The 25,338-nt window shown below is 33.5% G+C and overlaps 1 protein-coding gene across 1 annotated transcript; it reads left to right on the top strand.

Annotated features, from left to right (window-relative positions):
• The first annotated feature begins 168 nt into the window (after positions 1-168).
• On the top strand, positions 169-24,038 carry slc24a2 (solute carrier family 24 member 2). The gene is made up of 10 exons (XM_051121116.1): positions 169-301; positions 3,888-4,936; positions 15,331-15,366; positions 15,461-15,569; positions 15,914-15,988; positions 16,388-16,464; positions 16,569-16,703; positions 18,183-18,272; positions 21,163-21,329; positions 21,427-24,038. The coding sequence occupies exons 2-10, from the start codon at positions 4,040-4,042 to the stop codon at positions 21,674-21,676; spliced, it is 1,836 nt and encodes a 611-aa protein (XP_050977073.1). The 5' UTR covers positions 169-301; positions 3,888-4,039; the 3' UTR covers positions 21,677-24,038.
• The last annotated feature ends 1,300 nt before the right edge of the window (positions 24,039-25,338 follow it).

The raw sequence follows: 25,338 nt of genomic DNA, 5'->3' as shown, positions 1-25,338 counted from the left end.
GCATTCATACATTTTTACAAAAAAAAAAAAAAAATGCAATGACATGTTACGTGTTCTTTACACCATTGCAGGTTATGTACTGTACCCAACTTGTCAAGGACAGAACAAATGGGTAAGGATGGGGCAAGGAAGGAAAGAGTGAGATGAGGGAGGGAGGAAAGATCAGACCTCCCCTTTAACCTGTGGCAGCAGTAGCAGCATTCTTGATCCATGACAGTGAAACAGCAAGTGCTTGGTGTCCATAAGTCTGTGGTATTCATCTGGAGGATTCACCATCCACAGTAAACTACCAGATGCGAAGGTAAATTTATATATTCAATAGTGGTATTCTGGCATTTGTGTGTTTTCCTGTGTTTCTATTTTTTATTGTTTTTTTTTTGATGATGAGTTATTCATGTAAGTGTAAAAGATCTATAAACCCAGCTTAAGTGACAATGCAAAAATACAAATAAAGACATAAGGTGATTCTTTTACATTAACATGAAATTGGATAGGATGATTGTTCATCCCATTCAACTACTATAAATATGTCTTAAAATCAAGGTGACCGATACAAATGGTGTTCTTTTACTGTACATGTGCATTCAACTGTTTACTGATTTTTAAATGTTCCTATCATGCACATATGATCATTGATAATAAGTATATTTAGATACAGTGTGCTGAAATATACAGTGTGACGGGGTGAAAGTAAAGACTGTGTAAATCAGGATAACAGTGGCCTATAGATCCGATTAAATCCTTAACTTGACAGATGGACTCATAAGAGGAAGCAGCTACGAGTTTAAAAATGTAAATATACTGTATATAAAAAAGCAGTTTTGGTTTCAATTCAGGAAAAAATGTTTCTATGTATTTAAGGTCTATGCAATAAATTATATGAATAGAATTAAATATACATACAAACACCATGAATACAGGCAAGGTTAAAATATTTTAAAACAGGTTTGACTGTAAATTTTGATTGGATGAGCCATGTTGAAGCTGTATAATAGCCAGTTTACAGTACGCACACCTTGCTTGCCATAACTCAGATTTTTTACAGAATTATATTATTTTGGTGGAAGAATTGCTTAATTTGATTATTTAATAATAATAATAATAATAATAATAAATGTGTGAATGAATTATTATTACTAACTATTATTAATTATTACTGTATTATTACTGTTATGTATGCATTGTGTGAGTTCATCAGGAGCTGTCTGTCAGATTACAGTGGTTATTTATTGGTTTAGACACATGAGCCCATGTCCTCTTATAACCTATACATGCCAGATCAGAATAAAAGTGGCTCTCTTTAGAGTTGCAGTGTTTATATTTAGATACTGGGTTATTGTACACTACGGAGCCCTAATATTGGCAATGTTAGCTGTAACTCGCTGTCATATTTAGACTGTTGTGGATTGGCAATCATATGTGGTGAGATTCTATTTTAAGACTCACGTGGTAACCCAAAGGCCTTAAAAACACATACGTGTTGTGTAGCGTCTAATATGATTTTACATACAGTATTAGAGTAATTTAAAGTGATGGTGTACATTTGTACATTTTTCTGTTGGATAGTTTATGCACAATAAAAATGCGTTGATATGGACACATCTAAATTAATTTGTTTTATTCAAGACAGATATGACAGAATCATTCTGACTATGTATTTACACCAACGTATGTCATTTCAAAGGGATAGTTTACCTAAAAATAAAAATTCTGTCATCATTTGCTCACCATGAACTCTTTCCAAACCTGTACAAGTTTCTTTCTTCTGAACACAAAAGAAGATATTCTATGTTCTATTCTATAAGAAGATATTTTTCCATAATATGGAAGTCATCAGCATGTCATAACATCTTAGGCTGATGATACATAATGCAACTTTTTTTAAGCAATGTTGCTTGGGTGCTTTCCCATTGAGAATGGGTAACAAATTTCTATCTGGATATTTTAGATTGGTCATGGGCCCTGTGTCTCACCTGGTTGCCCATTAATGGCAACATTGCTCATAAAGTTGCCTGTGTATCATCAGCCTTACTGTGTGGAAAGCAACATCCCAGATTCTATATGAATTGTGAAACTCTGTTAAGGTTAAGATGGTCTATCACCAAATCTGCACAAGCCATATATTATTAGAAGTTACAGTAGATAAGGAAATGAGACAGGAAGAGTTAAGCTTCTTTGTAGCTTTGGTAACATAGTCCAGTTGTCACACCAATTATACCTACAGCTCAGCGGCACTATTATACTGGAAAAGAGAGCTTGTGATGTGTAAACCATACCAAAACCACAGCATCTGTCATTGCCCTTAACCTTTCCGTCATTGTTTTGGGAACCTGTAGTCAAAATGGCTGAGAGTGTTTGCTTAAATGATAAGTTCTGCTAGATAGAACTCGGCACAATGACTGTATAAAAATATGTTATTCTGTTTGCTTTAATCATAGACAATAATAATAATCATTATTATTATTATCTGTAAAATGCATTTATATAGACGTGTATAACATTTAATTATGTTTCACCCAAAAATCTTTTTTTGGTTACCAAAACTCTTTGAAAATGCATTTTTGTTTGTTTGTTTTTGCATTTGAAATTGGAAAGATTTGGAATAACATGATGGTGAATAAATGATAAAAGTACACTACCAGTCAAAAGTTTTGAACAGTAAGATTTTTTATGTTTTTTAAAGAATTCTCTTCTGCTCACCAAGCCTGCATTTATTTGATCCAAAGTACAGCAAAAACAGTAAAATTGTCAAATATTTTTACTATTTAAAATAGTTTTCTATTTGAATATGTTTTAAAATGTAATTTATTCCTGTGATTTCAAAGCTGAATTTTTAGCATCATTACTCCAGTCACACAATCCTTTAGAAATCATTCTAAATTCTGATTTGCTTCTCAAAAAACATTTTTTATTATTATCGTGTTGAAAACAGCTGAGTATAATTTTGTTCAGGTTTCTTTGATGCATAGAAACTTTAGAAGAACACCAAATAGAAATCTTTTGTAACATTATGAATGTCTTTATCATCACTTTTGATCAATTTAAAGCATCCTTGCTAAATAAAAGTATGAATTTCTATAATCAACCCCCCCAATATATATATATATATATATATATATATATATATATATATATATACTGACTCCAAGCTTTAGAATGGTATAGTATATAATGTTACAAAAGCTTTTTATTTCAGATAAATGCAGATCTTTGGAACTTTCTATTCATCAAAGGATCCTAAAAAATTTACTCAACTGTTTTGAATATTGATAATAATAAAAGATGTTTCTTGAACAGCAAATCAGCATATTGGAATGATTTCTGAAGGATCATGTGACACTGAAGATTGAATGATGCTGAAAATGTAGCTTTGATCACAGGGATAAATTACAGTTTAATATATATTTAAAAAGCAGTTATTTACTGTATTTTGGATCAAATAAATGCAGGCTTGATGAGCAGAAGAGACTTTAAAAAACATTACAAATCTTACTGTTCAGAAACATTTGACTGGTAGTGTATTTTTATTTTGGGATCTCTTTAATGCTAACATTAAGCAGAAGTCAGCTGTGCTGCTTTAAATCAACAATCAACAGTCATATGGAGCAGGTGTGGGATCAGTCTGAGCAACACTGTCCTTCTTCACCACTGTAAAGACACACTCTGGAAGTTAATAGGTGACTGACAGCCAGCTACCTGATTGGCTGAGGAAAGCATCTGTTATGTTAACCCTACTTAATGGAAGTAGCATAAATAAAATGAACACTCATGCTAGTCAGTCATTTTTGATTCAGAATTATAAGGTAAATAAGAATTTTTACAGTCAAATATATTGTAATCCAGAGAAATCTAAACTATTTTCACTCTTGTGATACATTGTGTTTCAGAGACTATTATGAGGAAGCCATTAGAGACTCTGGACCCTGCGAGGAATCGGGGAGTACATTGTTCCTGTCAGGTTTAAGTAGAGCGGGCGTGTAACCATGTCCGGCACTCCATAGATTTCATACCACCGGACCCCCCAAACTGCCCGTCAAACATGGATCCCACGTTCCACAGCATCAAACTGGGGTCAAATCGCACCCCTCTGAAGCGTCACCGAGTACAGCATGTCAGGAGGAAACTACGTCCTTCACGGATTTTTGGTTTTATCCTGAGCATCTCCGTCCTCACGTTGTTCCTGTCTTGGAGTGCCTTTACTTTCACTTTGGGCTCATTCCCAAGATGGACGCCACTCACCTCTCTCACCAACCATGAGGGACTTGCAGAGCCAGTGCCACACAGAACTGTCCTATCTTCCAACGAAGAGCACAACATTTCGGCAGATTCACCCATCGCTATGGCCTCGTCCGGTGAGCACAGCCAGGGAGATTACCCTGAGGATCTGTTCACACTGGAGGAGAGGAGGCAAGGTGCAGTCGTGCTGCATATGTTCGGCATGATGTACATGTTCATCGCCCTCGCTATCGTCTGCGACGAGTTTTTCGTCCCCGCTCTCACTGTAATCACAGAAAAACTCGAAATCTCAGATGATGTGGCGGGCGCCACCTTCATGGCCGCTGGAGGCTCCGCTCCCGAGCTCTTCACTTCTGTGATCGGTGTGTTCATCTCACACAGCAATGTTGGCATCGGGACCATCGTGGGTTCTGCTGTCTTCAACATCTTGTTTGTGATCGGGATGTGCGCTCTCTTTTCACGTGAGATTCTCAACCTCACCTGGTGGCCTCTGTTTAGAGATGTCACCTTTTATATCATTGGACTAATTATGCTCATCGTCTTCTTCCTGGATAACTATATCACCTATGTTGAGAGCGTTGGACTGCTACTCTGTTACGCTAGCTACGTCACTTTTATGAAGTATAACGTGACTGTAGAGAATATAATCAAGACTACATTGCTTAGGAATCAAGTGGACGACATTGAAGCTCCTCCTAAGGTGAGTCAGATTATATACAGGTGAATTATCTGCTTCCCAGGTCACAGGTGGTTCTCCTTCAAGTCTCCTTCCACTCCTGTTAGGAATCAGTATATCAGAGTGGTTCTCAACAATGGTGCCGTGGCCCACTAGGGAGCCCTCAGCAAATTTTCAATGATGACACAGGATTACTTTTACAATATGTGACCTTGGACCACAAAACCAGTCATAACGGTAAATTTTTCAAAATTGAGATGTATACATCATATGAAAGCTGAATAAATAAGCTTTCCATTGATGTATGGTTTGTTAGAAAAATCTGAGGTTGCAAAAAAATCTAAATATTGAGAAAATCGCCTTTAAAGTTGTCCAAATGAAGTTCTTAGCAATGCATATTACTAATCAAAAATTAAGTTTTGACATATTTACAGTAGGAAATGTATAAAATGTCCTCATTGAACATGATCTTTTCTTAATAACCTAATGATTTTTGGCATAAAAGAGTGTGGCTATTGCTACAAATATACCCATCCTATTTACGACTGGTTTTGTTTTCCAGGGTCACATATAATAAAATAATAATATAATATAATATAATATAAAATAATAATATAATATAATATAATATAATATAATCAATATTATTATTAATATATGAGTAATTTTTACTATTAAATAATAATTAATTTTAATTTTAATTTTAATTTTAATATTTAAAATTCTAAAAAAACAAAAAATGAATATGTAAAATGAAATCAACACGACACTCCCAGTTTCTGTTATCACTATTTTTATAATTAATATAGATAGATAGATATAGTGTAGTTATAGATCTGTTAATATTGTTATTTTATAGTATATTATTAACTAATATTTGGCACTTAAAATATTGTGTTGGACAGTGAGGGGCTTTTGCTTTCACCCAATAAAATATTGGTAACACTTTACAACAGGTTCTTTAGTTAACATTAGTTAACTACATTAGTTAATATGAACTAAGAATGAACAATGCTTCTACAGCATTTATTAATCTTAGTTAATGTTAATTTTAACATTTAGTAATGCATTATTAAAATCAAGTTGTGTTTGTTAACATTAGTTAATGCACTGTGAACTAACATGGACAGACAATGAACGAGTGTTTTTATTAACTAACATTAACAATTAACAAATTAATACATTTACAAACAGATTAATAATAGTGTTAATAATAGTGTAATAAATGTATTGTTCATTGTTCATTCATGTTAGTTAATACATTAACTAAAGTTATCAAATGACACCTTATTGTAAAGTGTTACCAAAATATTTTTTTGTGTTTGCAATTGTTTTTTTTTTTTTTGATAGAAATAGTATGGAAGGTGCTTTTCATTGCTTTTCAAGAGAACGCAAAGTTTCTCAGGGAAACGCAATACATTATGTGCATTCATAATGGCATTCAAAAGAAAATTATGCTTTAACAACTAATATTCCAATATGTGAGCAGGAATGCGTCAAAACAGACTGAGAGGACTGAAAATAAAGCGCATTTGCATTTGTGCTCATGCTCTGATGACTTAGAACGTGACAACGTTTTTGCCATGTGAATGTAGTGAGCAGCCAACGTTCACTGGTTTTTATGATGCATTTTGGACATTTCTACGGATTTTGAGCACTTATAACAGAACAAGGGAGCTGATTGCAACAGCGGGAAGCAGTGGGAGCGGAACCTGACTGTTGGCTGAGAATCAATGTTCCCAATGAAAAGAACCCAGACAGTTTTATCACCTCTTTGAGCCGGATTAGGCATTATATCAGGTGTCACCTGGACAGAGCAGACAACACTGCTTTGACTACACAATCAGCTGAGTAAGACCAGAACCCCTGCTGTATAGACAGCAGAAGGAGACAGGAGATGAGGCAATAAGGAGTTATAAAAGTTGTTAAAAGCTTTTACTTTCCTTTTTGCTAAAACCTGTGTTTTATCAGCCAGACATCTCAAGAGGCATATATATCTATTTTTGTCTTTTCCTGGCACAATTAGCTTTTATGTTTAAATTGTCCATTTCTAAGTCTTAACCAGTATTTTGTCTTGTTTCCCAGTAAAGTATTTGGTAACACTTTATAATAAGGTTCTTTAGTTAACATTATTTAATTACATTAACTGCATTAGTATTTAATGCACTGTAAACTAACATGAACAAACAATGAACGACTGTATTTTTATTAACTAACATCAACAAAGATTAATAAATAGTGTAATAAATGTATTGTTCATGTTAGTTAATACATTAACTAATGTTGACAAATGACACCTTATTGTAAAGTGTTGCCAAATATTTATTTCTAAATGAATAAATTTAGTTTGAAAGCAAAACTGCATAATATTTATAAATTATTGAAAAGGATAAGATATATTGTTATACTAAATTTTATTACATTTATGTTTAAAACAAATTTCTCAGGAGGGTAAGAGCAATAAACTAAGATTCAAGATATATTAATAGTTTTGCAATCTTGTTTTAGAAATGTTTGCATATTTTTACTGGGAAACAATATAAAAATACTGATTAGGAAGTGCAAAAATCTTAATGTTTGTGTGTGTGTGTGTGTGTGTGTCTGTTATAGGACAAACACATAAAGCAACAACTGGGTTCAATTTCAAAGCGTTATTAATATGCATAAATCTGACAGGCACAAGAAACACAAATTTACAGTACATGCAGCTGACTTTTATATTTCCAAAAGCTCTTGATTTTCTTTTTTTCTCATTTTGTTTTTGTTTGATAAGTTTGATAAGAACTTACAGTGGCCCCCAAAATATATTTTTGACAAATTAGCCACATGTATGAATGTCATCGCATTAGATAATCAACAAAAAATATACAAAATATCAAAACAAAGAGACACACTATTCATTCAAAACATTTCAAAAACAATTTCGGTTTAAAATTCTACAACAATATATAGCATTCAGAAATAAAGTAATTAAGTATTATTTAGACACTTTCTGGTTGTCAGACATTAATAAAAGCCAAAATAATAACAATAATTTAATAATTAATTGTTAAATAATAACAATAATCATTTGCAGAAGCCACTAATGCAGTAATGCCCAAAAGTGTCTTTTGTGGGGCCACTGTATATTGACCCATTGCTGGAGGTGATATGACTATATGTTAAATTAACTTGAATCTGAAAGTCAGTTTAGCGGTAATATGTATTATTGATAGTTCAAGAGGCCCATATGAAGCCAGTAAAACCTCTTCAACCTGCTGTGTTTCGTTCAAACAGCTGGAGTCGGATTTGTTGTTTGCAGATGCAGTTTGTCCCACATATGGAACACAGGTGAATCAGCTGAACTTGATGTTTTGATAGGCTTCTTAGTGATGCACCAGGGGCATGTACATTACTTTTGAGAACCATTTGTAGCATGTTATCTATATAAACCCACATTTCATTAGTCTTAGATTGCTCTTTGCTGCTAGATTGCTTTTTGAATGTAGGATTGTCACCTCAGTACCATAAATGTCACACGTTTCATTCAGAATTGATTTAACACAACTAGATATCCTTTTAACGCAGACAGGTGTAGAAGAAGACATTATAGAGCACTTTTCTGGATCGGAATGAAAAATGTCTTTGGTTTAGAGGCGTTTGGGGCGTTTAAGACTTCTAAAATTAAAATGAATAGTGTATGGTGTAGGGCGGTTGGTACATGTGCTCTTTGCTCCTTTAGCTGAAGCTCGGACTAATCCAATAAGATGTGATCCTTTTAGTACCTCTAAGTATAGACAGGTGTCCTGTTCTTTTTTAAACTGTGGTCAGATATGGAGTATTGTGAGAAACACTTCAGGTTTTTGAATCACGTTGTCAGATTTGTTTTAGCGGGAAGACCTTTGTGTCAGTTAGTGTTTGATGTATAGAGCTCAGAAACGTGGTGGATAACTGCATTTCTGCTTGTGGTTTATGACTCCTCACCTGAAATCCTTTGTAATCCCAAATCAACTGCTTAGAAGAGGTGACGCCAACCAAAGTAAAAAGACTCTTAGCGCTTAGGGGGAGTGATCTGCCTTCTGAAGAAGACTTTTGAGGGAATATCGAACATTACAGCGACCCTTTTTTACTACCTGTACTACGATAGACAGTTTCCTGGGAGACATTTTTGAATTATGAATTACACATTGCTGCTTACTATGGATATTTTGAAACAAAGAAATGATTTTCATACAAAATTGGCAGCAAATTTGGATGTGAATTTTAAATGATTAAGCAGCTGTTCATAAATCCAGTCATATTTTATTTTAAGGTCCAATTCTCTGTTACATAAGACTTTTGCCTCTATTAACTTCTAATTTGCTGCTTATTAATAGTTAGTAATGTAGTAGGATTAGTAGGATGGGGTAGGATTATGGGATCTAAAATATGGTTTTAAGAATAAGGCATGTTTTATAAGCACTAATAAACAGCAAATTTATTAGTAGTACACATACTAGTTAATAGTGAGAATTGGTCCTTAACATAAAGCTTCTCTATGGTGTTTTTTCTCTTATAATAATGTACATCATTTTAAAAATCTGTTATTTACTTTTTTAGGTGTAAAACTAGTAAATAAGTAAAAGTAAATTAATTTTGAGCACTTTTAATATTATAAACTACTGTAGGTTTTTACATTTTCTGAAGAAAATATGAAGAACCTGAAGAAAATCCAGCCTGATTGCTGGAAGAAGTACTTGGAAGATAAGTTACATAGCAAAGTGTACTTAAAGTTGCGATATAAAGGAAGTAGCAACTGATCTTTTCTTCTGTATTACACTGTAAAAAAACAATTTGTTGAGTCAACTTAAAATAATTTGTTACCTGGCTGCCTTAAAATTTTAAGTTCAGTCAACTCAAAAAAAGTTTATTCAGCTTGAAATGTTAAATTATACTAAGTGACAACTTAGATATTTGAGTTGATTCAACTTAAAATTTTAAGGCAGTTGGGTTACTTACCCATCTGTTAAGTTTAACAAACACAAATATCTAAGTTGTTACTTAGTACAACTTAACATTTCAAGTTGACTAAACATATTTGAGTTGACTGAACTTAAAATTTTAAGGCAGCAGGGTAACAGATTATTTTAAGCTGTCTCAACAATTTTTTTTTTTTTTTTTACAGTGTATGATGTATCTGAGTGATTATTATAAAAAACACCTATCAAAGGTTATTGAATTATGAAAATTATTTTGCAGTACTGGATAGTATTCTGTGCCCTTGTAGACTCTATAGTTAGATAATATGTGACCCTGGACCACAAAACCAGTCTTATGTAGCAGAGGTATATTTGTAACAATAGCCAAAAATACATTGTATGGGTCAAAATGATTGATTTTTCTTTTATGCCAAAAATCATTAGGATCATGTTCCATGAAGATATTTTGTCAGTTTCCTACTGTAAATATGTCAAAAGTTAATTTTTGATTAGTTATATGCATTGGTAAGAACTTGATTTGGACAATTTTAAAGGCGATTGTCCTAACATTAATGGAATCAATGGAAACTTATTTATTCAGCTTTCGGATGCTTTCAGACCCTTATCATTGGTTTTGTGGTCCGGGGTCAGGTATTTAAACCTTCATTCAGAAACGATATTTAAAAAAGAGGGGAGAGTGTGAGAACCTGGCATCATGTGTTGTTTAAGTTAATTTGCGAATCCTTAAATGCCTCTGTCTCTAAAATTGGTTACCTGTCACCTTAAGCCTCTTTAGTGTGCTCGCCTGCCTTCTCTAGTTAACTACAGGACCCTTGCTTAGAGACACTGTAGAGGCGATTCAAGTTCCCAGATGACCCATATGATTAAACCTGGAACGAAGTCCACAGGATTTAGGAGTTTTTTTAAACTGTCTGTCTGTTTTGCACAGATGGTGTGCAAATACAGTTGTTGCAAAACTGAGCTTGATGTTCAGTTGGATTCATTTAAAACAAAGGTGATTCAGCATCTCAGCCTTTGTTACATCATACTGAATTATCTTCATTAGTTAAGGCATCTGGCCAGGAGACTAAGAGGAACTTTGTTCCGTCTTATATGCTCTGATGCTTTTGTGATGTAACAGGCAGTCAAATTATCTAATGTTATACTGATTGATATACAGTAGACTGATTGAGCTTGCTGCTTACGGTTAAGTTTAGTGTGTTACTTTGTAAATGTTAATTGAAAGGAGTTAATTGAAAGTGAAAGAAAAGTATAAATGTCAAAGCTGAAATTGTGACTTTTGCATCACTGCTTAAAAAAAGTAATTTCACAATGTGGAAGTTCCTATCTACCTTATTTTTCTACATGAAAGTGACCAGTTTACTGTTAATGTGTAAGACATCTGGTGAGAAAAATAACAAAGTCCAAAGTCCAGTAAACGGTAAAACTGCTTGTACTACAAACCACTGTTCATAATTAAGATAATGCATTAAAATTACATGGTACGACACACTAGTTTGCAATATCAAGCAGCAAAACAAGCTGTTTTGTACAGCTCAAAATTGCTGGAAGTGAATGACACCGGAAGCCAGACCCAAAAAATGTACAAATAGCCAAGCCTGCTCTTACGGGAAAATTAAGGTGAATATACTCGGCAAAGTGCATTAGCTGCTCTCTAGAAAGACTGCCCTTGATCCCCCTGACTTCCTTTTTAGCATCTGTGTTGAAAAAGTACATGTCAAATCCGATGACAAAGTTATGTAAGATTAAGTATGCTCTGGCTTTGCAATGCTGGAAAACATTTCTGTTCTTTTTTCTCCACAATCAATTTTTAGTCATGCATAAAGTTTTAAATGTAAGGTTTCACAAGGTCAGTTGTTTATTTTCTAGCATTTTCACATAATGGCGACAGGTTAGAATTTAAGCTGTTGGGTAGTGTGTGCATACCTCGTGAAACATCTGTAAGAATTTTTTTTTTAATGCAAAGAGTCCAGACAGCTGAAGGCCAAAACAAGGTCACTAATCTTGCAGCTGATCTTTTTCTGGGTCTTTTGGCTTCAGTTTATGAAAAATGAAATGATCAGTTCCATGTTCAAATCACCAGTGTGCCCTCGAGTAAGCTATTCTGTATGCTGCATATACTGTACATAGCTAATATTTCATTATATTATGGTAGATGTTTTACTAGTGACCGTATATTTTCTGTAGGGCTCTGAAAAGTTTAAAATGGACTGTTTTTTTCACGTCTGCTACCTTTTGCATCAACTAGTCATTAGCCAGAGTGGTGTGTTGCCATCAGCCCATCAGTATTGGATCAGGTGATTGATTCAAAAAGTGTGCGAAAAGATGTGATGAATGGGATGCTCAGAACGGGACAGTCCCTGGAATACCTGTGCTATGTTGTCAAAGAAATGCAGTACAAAAGGCATTGCATTGTTTGAAACCACTATTCATCTCAGTTCTTTTAGCTTGGTTGAAACTTGAAACATTAGTAATTGATCTTGATGCAGGATTTAGTTGGAAGTCTGGTTTTAAGGTTTTGGGTCTTGTCTTAGGTCTCATGGAGTCAGAATTTTGACCGTTTGGTGCTTAAAGTTATGTTTTTGAAGTATGTTCACATGATTGCCATGTAATGATTTCTGAAACGTGCAAGTATAGTTGCATTTGTACTAAAACACCAATGGTAGTAAATTATAAAACGGATAGTTCCAGTCCTTGATTCTGATTGGTTAAGCCGCATTCTAAATGACTCTACAAACATACCACTTTGTTTACATTTTGTGTTGCTCAGCAACTACTTTGTTGCAACCACAACCGTTTCAGAGGAACTACATTGTTTGGCAGAAGAATACTGTTTTTATTAATATCATTACACTTTATTTGCTCCGTTTTATTTTGTGAAACCTTACTACGTATATGGAATAACCATTTTATAAAAGCAGTAAGCCCTTTGAAGCCGCTGTTTACAGTGAATTTATATAAATTCACTGTAAACCATGGCTTCTTGGGGCTTATTGCTTTAATATAATATTTCATTTTTGTAAATAAACAAAGATAATTGGAGAATGTTTTAAAAGAAAGTTCTATTTCAGTCTTGCTACTTGAAAATTTCATGTTTATTTCTTTGTAATTAGTTGTGAAATTTACTGGCAGTTTCTGAGTGAAACATCATTTTTTCATCTTTGTAATTTCTCTAACTAAAAAGTTTAACAGAAATTAATAGAGAACAGTACTGTAACAGTAACAAAGTATAACAGTAATGACAGTTTTTTTAGATTCTGAATGATAAAAACATTGACAACAAGCAATCAGAATCCATCCTATTTTAATTAATGGTAATTAGAAGGTTATCATCCATTTGTCTGGAGGCTAATGTTTTCATTCTTAGTGCGAGGGCCTTAACTCAGACGTTTAAGATTGTTGGCCTAGCAGCAGGACGTTCGTTAATATCAGACAACTTCAGCGAGCTGGTCTCCGGTTGGCTGACCTCTGCTTTAAAGCTCGTTGAGCACACAGAGCTCAGCTCTGCTTCCACAGGCATCGCTGGCCATAGGCCAGAGCTTATCTTCCACCTGCAGAAAGACCAAAGCTGGGCAGGGAGGAACGTGAACGGAGAGCAAATGGCAGTGCCCGCTAATCAGGAAGGAAACGTGCTTAAGCCCTCTATGCGCTACTGGGCTGATTAGGCTTAATTAAGGCTGCTCGTGTGTCTCTGCTGAGCCAACCAGTTTTCTCATGAGGACACTGATGGTGCTGGCACCTCACTGGAAAGAGCTTATTTGAACTATTTAGGAGCAGAGCTATAAACAATTTGAACTCGCAAAATGTTATCCGCTTTTGCGAAATAGTTCCCTAAAATTTGACTTGTGTTGTTTCATTCTAAAATGTAGATATTAAATAATAATTCAAATGATATTGGACAATAATTGATTCAAATCAAATTTTATGCACCTTCCTCTAAAAATGAATTACACTTCAGGATTTTTTTACTCTAAAAATGTATTTTACATGTGAATAATAATTTAAATATATAAATTATATTTACATATATACTGTATATGTAATGTCAGATGAAAAATTAATGATGGTTTCAAATCATAACCATTTTACATTAGTTTTAGTTTAGAATGATATGGTCGATTTACTGGTTATTTAATGGATATGCAGTTAAATGCAGTGCAGTAGCTTTTTGTTGAACATTTTTTTAACATCTTGCATACAGCGATCATACAAAAGATACTATGTAGTGAGTAAAGACATTTGAATGAGATTTGAGGGCGGATTTTGTAAGGATTGATTTTTATCTTTTCGTTTCTGTGGTTTCTTAGAAACATTTATTGATGGTTTTCGAAAGATGGATCAAAACTCTGTGATTGGTCTTCATATTCAGTACTCAAGAAGTGCTATTTAGAGGCATTGAGAAGCAGAAGAACAGAACAACAGTAGGTTTTAGCTGTTTTTAGCTGTGCTGTGTAACAGCTTAACATGTTCTTGGTTACCTGCATGTTAGGCATAGACTGATCCGATCTTTTTAAAGCTGGCCTTGAATGTCCTCTTTGTTAAACTGGCATTCCCATTCTTTCTTACTATTTCTTGTATTTATAGGAACTAAAGGGAGTCAAATCTTTGTTAATGCAAAAGTATAAATATTTACCACACCCCATGGTGATTTTGGCTAAAAATCTCTCAATTTAAACTGCATTTTATGCTTATGCTGTGGTATATCTCTTACCATTTTGTATAGTATTGTGTGTATCTGCAAACACACACACACACACACACAACGCATACATTATTACTGTATTTGTGATGAAATAATTGCAGTCCTGGTAACCATAAGAGATTTATTTCAAAACATAAAATAAACAGGCACTTCAGTGGTAATAAAACAATTCTCTTAATTGGTTGAAAACTTGCAGCCTATCCACCTTATTTTTTTTATGGGTCTGGCTTCGGGTCTCATCCACTTCCAGCTGTTTTTAGCTGTACAAAACAGCTCATTTTGCTGCTTGATATTGCAAACTGGTGTGTCTTACCATATTATTTTAATGTATTATCTTAATTATGAACACAGTGGTTTGTAGTGCAAACAGTTTCACCATTTACTGCATTTCATTATTCTTCTTGTTATTTCCCTACAACGGCTTATGAACCGGAAGTCTCACCCATTACCAGAAAAGAGCTTATTTGCGCATTGAAAAATAAGGTGGATGTTTTCTAACCACTAGGTGAAACTCAAAATCATTGGAATTAGATGACTGATTTATGCTTTTGAAATCAAGTGTGCCGTTTCTGTGAAAACAAAAATATATATGCTGCTTATATATGAATAATCATTTATCATTTCCTGTACTTGTTGGGCTTCTCTGAAAATGCCTTTTAGAAGTTGTGTTTTAAAGTATGGGGTTGTTTAGAGCATATTCCAAACTTTATTTTATTTCAGGAATTTTCACAGAATTTCTGTCTCTTTTTTTTCTCTAGGTTGTCAGTGCAGCAGATGATGAAAATAAACTCTCAGTAAGCATCATCATCAGGACCCTATCAGCCTAACATACATACAATAACAGTATATTCAGATATCTGAAGGCATTTCTTCTTTTTTCCCCTATAGGCTAAACCCCGCCTCCAGAGAGGAGGAAGCTCCGCCTCCCTCCATAACACCCTCATGAGAAACAGCATCTTCCAGCTAATGATTCACACACTGGATCCTCTCAGTGAAGGTAATATGCAAATCAGGGTTGCCAGGTTTTCACAACAAAACCTGCCCAATTGCTACTCAAAACTAGCATTTCAGCATTCCAGGGGGTAAAATACACGTGTTTTTGGTAGGGTTCCCCTGGTAAAATTCGCATTCCAGAGGCTAAATACCACATTTTTGAGGCCGCTTTAACCTGCAAACATGAAAAACAACCCGCAGCAACAGTTTTAAAGTAGACTAATTCTGCGGAAAAACACAGACTTGGCAACACTGGTGCAAATACAAACACTCCAAATTTACAAATACATCAAGATTGACTTGCATTTAAAACATTTTAAGTCTAATAAAATATGTGACATATTGTAGGGAAGTTCAAGGAGAAGGCATCGATTCTACACAAGATTGCAAGAAAAAAGGGACAAGATGAGGCAAATGGTGTTGGTAAGTTTTAGTAACTTGTGTAACAGCATTCCTTATGTAAATGTGACATATTTTTGAGTAAAATCAGCATAATCACAGTAGGGCTGGAATTTTTATCCACTAAAAAGTGGCAACTTTGTTTGCAAAAGTATAGGAAAAGTAAAGTAATTTAGTAAGATCAGTCTTCGTCATTTTCTGATGAGGAACCTCTAAAAAGAAGATTATAAAGACAAACTTTCTTCTTTGGAAATTTGCAATACACAGTAACGGCAGTGACATTTTTTTCCATAGCCTACAGCCACATCAACACTTAATATTTACTTCTATCATAAGCAAGGGTTTCTGGGGATTTGTATATTATAATATTGAAATATCATTTGAAAGTAATTAAATTCAGATTTCTGTTGTTTCATTTTCTAGTCGACAAGAATCTTCCCAACAGTAGCAATGTGGAGGTAGAAGTCACTCCGCCCATGAATGGTAGTGTTGGAGCTGAGGTGATGTCAAGATCATCTTGATATATGCAAATATATTAGACTTTTTTATTTAACTATCACAGGCAGTTGACTGACATCATGTTTTTGTGGTTCTAATTTTAAAGGGTGAGGAGGAGGAAGATGAGGACCAGCCTCTGAGCTTGGCATGGCCAGACACACCGAGGAAGCAGGCAACATACCTCTTCATCTTTCCCATCGTCTTTCCATTGTGGCTGTCGCTGCCAGATGTCCGCAGAGAAGTACGTTCCATTTAATGTAAAATTAATGAATGTGATTCAGCTATAAAGCCGCTAACAAGAAAATGTTAGTTTCTTCATCCAGCTCAGGTCATTTCAAGTTTTGTTTTCATCTGATAGTGTCAGTAATAAATACAGTGGCATGTGAAAGTTTGGGAACCTCTTGCAGAATCTGTGAAAATGTGAATAACTTTAAGAGAGATTGTACAAAATGAATTATTTTGTATTGAATAAGATATTTTACATAAAAGATGTTTACATATAGTCCAAAAGACTGAAATTGTTAAAATAATCCCCCTCAAAAGTTTGGGAACCCTTGGTTTTTAATACTGTGTGTGGTTACCTGGATGATCTATGACGTTTTTTGTTTCATGATGGTTGTTCATGAGTCCCTTGTTTGTTCTGAACAGTTAAACTGAGCACTGTTCTTCAGAAAAATCCTCCAGGTTCTGCAGATTCTTCAGTTTTCCAGTATCTTTTGTATATCTGAACCCTTTCCAGTAGTGACGGTATAAATTCGAGATCCATTTTTTTTACACTGAGGACAATTCAGGGACTCAACTGAGGGACTATTAAAACAGTTCAAACATTCACTGATGCTCCAGAAGGAAACACAATGCATTAAGGGGGGTGAAAACTTTTTGAATTTGAAGATCAATGTAAATTGTACTTAATTTGTCTTCCAGGAAAGTATCTTCTGTTGCTTCTGTAGAGCAGTACTAAATGGAAAAAAAAAAGATATTTCTACAAAATAAGAAAAATTTTGACATCTTCATCCTGTTCAAAAGTTTTCATTCCCTTGCTCTTAATGCAACGTGTTTCCTTCTGGAGCATCAGTAAATGTTTGAACCTTTCTTAATAGCTGTGTTTGAGTCTCTCAGTTGTCCTCAGTGTGAAAACATGGATGTCAAAATCATTCATCACTCCTGGAAAGGGTTCAAATATGCAAAAGATGCTGAAAAACCGAAGAAACAATCTGCAAGTCATGGAGGATTTTTCTGAAGAACAGTGCTTAGTTTAACTGTTCAGAACAAACAATGGACTCATGAACAACCATCACTAAACAAAAAAAAAACAGTTGTAGATCATCCAGGTAACAATACACAGTATTAAAAACCAAGGGTTCCCAAACTTTTGAAGGTTTTTTTTTTTTTTTTTTTAATCATTTCAGCTATTTTTTTTGTCTTGTGGACTATATGTATACATCTTTCATGTAAAATATTTTACTCAGGACAGTACTAAATAAAAAAATAACACTAACATTTTGTATGATCTTCCTTATTTTGTTAAAATTAGTCACATTTTCAGAGATTGTGCAAGGGGTTCCCAAACTTTCGCATGCCACTGTAGATAATATATCTAAATATAAAGTGTCTTCTAAACCACATTTTCGAGCTGTTGAAACATACTGCTGTTTTTTAAATATTTAAATAGCATCATGTCCCTTCCTTATTTGTCCTTCTGTCCTCTCGTGTTCCACAGACGTCAAAAAAGTTCTTTCCGCTCACATTTCTGGGATCGATCTCTTGGATTGCTGTTTTCTCATACCTGATGGTATGGTGGGCTCATCAGGTACCTCAACTTCACCAACAACAGTTTCACACATCCTTTTCTGTTTCTTTTACCTGTGTTTTCATATTGCTGTTAGTAATGCTCTGGCATACTGTATGAACTGCGAGAGAATGAGGAGTGTTATCTGCAAAGTGAGGTGAAGGTCCTTATAACACTGCTGTAAATCTGTAACTCAGAGCCACACATTAAAAACCAGCCAAATCCTAAAGCCAATAAGCTATTCTTGTCGTTTCCCTTAGAGGCAACTGTTCATTAGCTCTGCTTTAGCCCCCTCTGTAGAAACTCATTTAAACTCATTGCTGTCAGATGTTTTAGGGTTTTACAGCGAGACTAGAATCAGCTGTTGCAGTTGTGCTCTACCAAGAAACAACTAAATCAATTGTGGTTACTTAACGTAATAAATCTGTACTGTAATAAATCTGTACTCTCAGTTTCTGTTAATAAAAAGGTTTGAAACATGATTATAGGAGAAATGCTAAAAATATCTATGGAGTGAGGCTTTTAAATATTGTACTGGACAATGAGGGGGCCGCTGAGTAAAAAAGGTTGAGAACCATTGAAAAAAATACATTTGACCTTGGACTTTTAGGGTTGTGCTGGACCTACTGTAGTTTGAATCATTTTTAATGGGTTTTATCAATAATAAGATGCAAAGAACGATGAGATGGATGTGAGGTCCTCGCAATAAGGTACTGCCATGGTACTTTGCCATAACCCTATTAATAGTGTATGATTGCATTTACACTACCAGTCAAAAGATTTTAAGCGGTTTTTAAAGACTCTTCCGCTCACCAAGCCTGCATTTATTTGATTCAAAATACAGCAAAAGCTGTAATATTGTAAAATATTTGTACTATTTAAAATAAAATCTTTCTATTTAAATATATATTTTAAAATGTAATTCATTCTTGTGATCAAAGCTAAATTTTCAGCATCATTACTTCAGTCTTCAGTCACATGATCCTTCAGAAATCATTCTAATATGCTGATTTGTTCAAGAAACATTTATTATTATTATTATTATTATTATCATCATTATTTAAAAGTACTGTTTAAAGTTAAGTATTTTTTTTTCAGGATTCTTTGATGAATAGAAAGATCCAAAGATTAGCATTTATTTGAAACGAAAAGCTTTTGTAATTAAATTAATTATATTATTTAGCAAGGATGCTTTAATAGATCAAAAGTGATAATAGAGACATTTATAATGTTACAAAGATTTCTATTTCAGATAAATGCTGTTCTTCTGAACTTTGTATTCATCAAAGAAACCTGAGAAAATTCTACTCAGCTGTTTCCAACAACAACAACAATAATAATAATAATAAATGTTTTTTGAGCAGCAAATCAGAATATTGAATGATTTCTGAAGGATCATGTGACTGTAGTAATGATGCTAAAAATTCAGCTTTGAAATCAGGAATAAATTATACTTTAAATGGTAAAAAATTTCAAATATGTACTGTTTTTGCTGTATTTTGGATCAAATAAATGCAGGCTTGACTTCTTTAAAAAACATTCAAAATCTTACTGTTCAAAACTTTTGACTGGGAGTGTATATACTCTTATCATTTTACCATTTCAAAAATTGTGGGGATTTATAACACTCTCTAATATTTTACCCTGCAATTATAACCTTAAAGGTCTATTTCTACCTGATTTGACCCAGATTTAAGTTTTGTGGGTATAAATTGATTTAAAAATTAAAGTTTTATTGGTATAAACTGATTTAAAATGAATTTGATTGGTATGAGTGTTGTTGGTATAAATTGATATGTAAGTTGGTACAGTTATATATTTTGAATATACTTGAACAAAACCAGTTATTTTAGGTGTTACCATTGTTAGGTTTACCATTTTTCAGTAAACAGTTTTTCAGTGTTGTTATTGTTACCTAAAACTAAAAGCACTTTTAAAATGTTATTTTGTTCATCAAAGTTGAATTAATAATAATAATAAAAAAGAAAAACTAAAAAAGAAAAACTTAAAGGAACACTTTTTTTGAAAATAGGCTCATTGTCCAACTCCCCTAGAGTTAAACTGCGTAATATCATTGCGCCTGCTGCAACATGGTAGGGCAGCAAAGTTCCTAGATTATTATGTCGAAATGAGAGTATAGTTCCTAGCCACATCGACCTAGAAAATCGCAACTGTACATTTTTTGTCCATCTTTGTACACAATGTAACTACGAAGAGTCAAGTTTTAAATAGGAAAAATATCGAAACTCTTTGGTCATTTTTGAGCGAGATGCTAACGGTCTAATCAGATTCAATGATCTATGATAAGCTATGCTAAAAGTGATACCGCCAGACCCGGAGATCGGCTGAATGGATTAGAAAACTGTAAAACTCAACTGTTTAACTCTAGGGGAGTTGGAAAATGAGCCTATTTTCAAAAAATATGGAGTGTTCTTCCACATATAACAAAAAAAAAAAAAAAAAGAATAAAAATGCCAAAAGCACCTAACAGAAGTACTAAAACTAAAATTTAAATTAAAATTGAAACTACTTAAAAATAAAAGCTACTTTAAAATATGAATAACAAAAAAGCATAAAATATACACTGAATTTTTTAAGATTTATTTTCTTTATCTTCATCCATCTCTGTGGCATCTCAGGTGGGTTTTTCACGAAGTGTGGCAGTGCTCTGTGGGATTACATTTTCCACAAAGTACAGATGTGATCTGGCCTAAGCAATGTGATCTTACCTTACCTCACAAAGATATAATACGGAAACCACAGTTCCCACCACAACAGCAAAATCACTAGTTACCTGTAGTGCTACTAGAGTAAAATCATAAATCAATGTAAGATTTTCAAACAGATTTTTAGTGTAAGCTGGGATTCATTTTTATGTACATTAAACACCCAATACAAATTTCTCCCACAGGTTGGTGAGACTATTGGAATCACAGAGGAGATCATGGGTTTGACTATTCTAGCAGCTGGTACCTCCATTCCTGATCTCATCACCAGTGTTATTGTCGCCCGGAAGGGTCTCGGCGACATGGCCGTCTCCAGCTCAGTCGGCTCCAACATATTTGACATCACTGTGGGGTGAGAGATCTTCATCATTAACACAATAATCATCATGTAACTGACTACTTACTGTACTGTACAACAGCCTTTTAATACTTCTGCTTTCTGTCCCCAGCCTGCCTTTTCCATGGCTGCTCTTTTCACTCCTGAACGAACTGACTCCAGTGGCCGTCAGCAGCAATGGCCTGTTCTGCGCCATCGTTCTGCTCTTCCTCATGCTTCTCTTCGTCATTATCTCCATCGCTGTGTGCAAGTGGAGGATGAGCAAGCTGCTGGGTTTCCTCATGTTCCTGCTCTACTTTGTGTTCCTGGTGGTCAGCGTAATGCTGGAGGACAAGATCCTCATCTGCCCGGTCTCCATTTGATTCCTTTGCCATGCCAGGATTGTTCTTTTTCTGGGAACAGACCCTTATTTATTGCTCCAAAGGCACTCCCGAATGATAACGTGGGAGCTTGACCGCAGCTGCGCTGTGGCGCTGCATCTTTATATCCGCCGAAGTCTGAGTAGCAGGGCTTTCCAAGCAGTAGTTTGTTATGGGAAAGTAGTGCAATATTCTGCATGCACTCTCCAAAGCAGTACATAGAGACTTGATGTACTGTAGATCTTAGTCATTTTTAATATGAAAAGGATGGACTATTTAATATGAAGAGCAAGGAGACACAACATCGGATGAGCAGGCGAACGTCTACGGGGAATGTCTACAGACTCAGGAAAGGACCTTTGGTGCAAATATGAAATAATTCATGAATCAAGATCCTGGTACTGTGCTTTAAAGATCATGATATCATAAGCCTTGTGTTGCACAATAACTTTAAAAGGAGGAGGAAACAAAGCTCCATATTTGCTTTGTCTGAACGCTGGTCCTTTCTGATTGTTACTTGAGCATTTTCATTCTGAGTATATCATATCATTTATTGAATAGACTTGTAGACATAGTCTTCAGACGTCTATTCTCAGCAAAAAATATTTAGGACTGGAATTTAAGAATTGTTTTTGAGTTGCATATTAAAATTTCTGTCCTTTTGGATTATAAAGGTAAAATACTAAAGTTAATGTGATGCATATGAGGGTTTTTATAGTTAACTAAAACAACTACTTAAACGTTAACAGAAATAAAATATAAAAAGCATATTTCTTTCAGCTAGCTTTTTCTCATTTTCATTTAACTTAATATACTAAAGTACCTGAGACTAAAATTTAAATAAAAATGTAACAATTATATAGACTTAAAAAACACAACAAAATTACTAAAACTTCAAAAATGATATAAACAATAAATAATAATAAATAATTAATAAATAATTTTACATTTAATTAACTTTTTTGATGAATTAATTAATATATATGAATTTATATAAGGGTTATATATTTATCAATCAATCCCATTTTGAATATTGCTGAATATTCCTTTTATATTTAAACCATTTCCATACTTAGGTCAACTGAATTTGAGTAAGTGCATTTTAAAAATGGTTATACAAAAAGTGCAAATATTTAATAATAGCTATGCAATTTTTTATTATTTTTTTTAATGCAGAAATCTAACCTGTTTCGTTCATTTATGTATGACTGACAAATGTGATCCTGGACCACAAAACCAGTCTTAAGTAGCACGGGTATATTTGTAGCAATAACCAACAATACATTGTATGGGTCAAAATTATTAATTTTTCTTTTATGCCAAAAATCATTAGGATATTAAGTAAAGATCATGTTTCATTAAGATATTTTGTAAAATTCCTAACATAAATGTATCAAAACATTTTTGATTAGTAATATGCATTGCTAAGAACTTCATTTGGACAAATTTAAAGGTAATTTTTTTTTTTTTTTTTTTTTTGCACCCTCAGATTTCAGATTATCAGATAGTTGTATCTCGGCCAAATATTCCTATCCTAACAAAACATACATCAATGGAAAGCTTATTTTTTCAGCTTTTAGATGATGTATAAATCTCAATTTCAAAAAAAAAATGTACCCCCATGACTGGTTTTGTGGTCCAGGGTCACAAATATGCATTACAGTAAGATTAATAGTTTATGTTAACACTGTGTAATCCAAATGGATGGAAATGTTATATGCAATTTAAATGCATAAATCTTAAATTTAGCCCCAGTATTTTTTTAAATGTAGAACTGCAGATAATCAGTATCCAACTCAAAGATTTGGAGCGCTCGTTGTACTACTGAATATAATTAACCACATTATGTAATTTGTAAATGCGATATTTTATATGTTTATTCTCTGAGACTGATGTTTAATTTGGTGTGATTTGTTTGGCGAAATCCAATGAATGAATAAATGAATAGACATTCTCTGCTTATAGAGGAGAACCAGTTATCGTTCTCTTTTCACAATCAGCTTCAATTACTTGTGCTGTAGGGTGTATTCATCATCATCATCATCTTCGTCATCATCACCATCATCTGTCTAGTCATAAACTTTTACAGTTATCAAAGCTGCCAGCTGGTGTTAATGTGAGTAGATGTATGAGAGAGTTCAGCGCATTTGCAGAACTCTTTACCGATCATTCATTCCTGCCTGTATCTCTCTTTCCTGTCTTAAATCATTTCAGATGATGGGTGGAAATTTGGAAGTGAAAGTACTGAAGGTATGAAGCACCCAACAGCTTTGCAGTTGACCGTTATTCTTAGTTAAATACATATGTATCTATCCATTCATAATTTCTGTGTATTTACATATGTGATGGACAAAATAAAATTATTTCTAAACTTATACTAAAGCAGTATTGCTTGAAGTATTTGCATTTATGAGTTTTGGGGGGATTCCTTTGAAATTTTCATTTTAATCTTAAATGCCTAAATTCTGAGATGTGAAACAACCATTTAAGAAATTCATTAAAACTTTTGTCTCCAGATCTTAGTAATAATACTTTTATGCTATACAATTTTTGTAATATAAATATACACTACCAGTCAAAAGTTTTTGAACAGTAAGATTTTTTTAAGTTTTTTAAAGAAGTCTCTTCTGCTCACTGAGCCTGCATTTATTTGATCCAAAATACAGCAAAAACAGTCACATTTTTAAATATTTGTACTATTTAAAATAACTGCTTTCTATTTGAATATATTTGAAAATGTAACTTATTCCTGTGATTTCAAAGCTGAATTTTCAGCATCATTATGATTATGAATTTTCAACAGTCACATGATCCTTAAGAAATCATTCTAATACTCTGATTTGCTGCTCTAAAAAACATTTATTATTATTATCGTTGAAAATAAATGAGTATTTTTTTTTAGGTTTCTTTGATGAATAAAAAGTTCAGAAGAACAACATTTATTTGAAATAGAAAACTTTCGTAGCATTATAAATGTCTTTCTCATCATTTTTGATCAATTTAAAGCATCCTTGCTAAATAAAATGTTAATTTTATATTTATATATATATATATATATATATATTATAATAATAATAAAAATAATAATGTTTCTTGAACAGCAAATCAGCATATTAGAATGATTTCTGAAGGATCATGATGCTTAAAGATTTAGCTTTGATCAATTTCCATTTTAAAATCTATTCAAATAGAAACAGTTCTGTTAAATAGTAAAGGCTTTTCACAACATTACTGCTTTTGCTGTAGTTTGGATCAAATATATGCAAAACTTACTGTTCAAAAACATTTGACTGGTAGTGTCCATAAGAAAAAGAGGAAAATATCAGTTAAATTTGAGAACTTTAAGATGATGATGCAGTCTCTGATGTAAATCTATGAATACAAAAACAAGCTTAAGCTTGCAATGCCATAACAACAACCATTATTGATGTACAAAGTCATAAAGTTGTACATTGCATTGTTATTTTTCAGACATTCACATTTCAGCGTGGTAGGGACAATAAAATGCTTACTTGAAATTTTGCTAAAAATTTTTAGATATTACATGATTTTATATTATATAATATTAAATAAAGATAGTCATCTCTAATGGTTATATTCATCTTATGAAGTAATTAAAAAGGTAGTTATAAAGTAAGATAGCAGCTGGGTTCATTGCTAACAAG

Source organism: Labeo rohita, chromosome 1, assembly GCF_022985175.1.
Source record: "Labeo rohita strain BAU-BD-2019 chromosome 1, IGBB_LRoh.1.0, whole genome shotgun sequence".
Taxonomy (NCBI): Eukaryota; Metazoa; Chordata; class Actinopteri; order Cypriniformes; family Cyprinidae; genus Labeo; species Labeo rohita.
The sequence above is the reverse complement of the archived record's forward strand: the minus strand, read 5'-3'. Positions and strand labels throughout refer to the sequence as shown.

What these genes read in the sequence shown, in the direction of transcription:
- slc24a2 (XM_051121116.1), top strand. Translation starts at nt 4,040, where the DNA reads ATGGATCCCACGTTCCACAGCATCAAACTGGGGTCAAATCGCACCCCT. An exon ending in ACATTGAAGCTCCTCCTAAG is followed by an intron (nt 4,937 to 15,330) that starts GTGAGTCAGATT and finishes TTTTTTCTCTAG; the next exon opens with GTTGTCAGTGCAGCAGATGA. An exon ending in TGCCAGATGTCCGCAGAGAA is followed by an intron (nt 16,704 to 18,182) that starts GTACGTTCCATT and finishes CGTGTTCCACAG; the next exon opens with ACGTCAAAAAAGTTCTTTCC.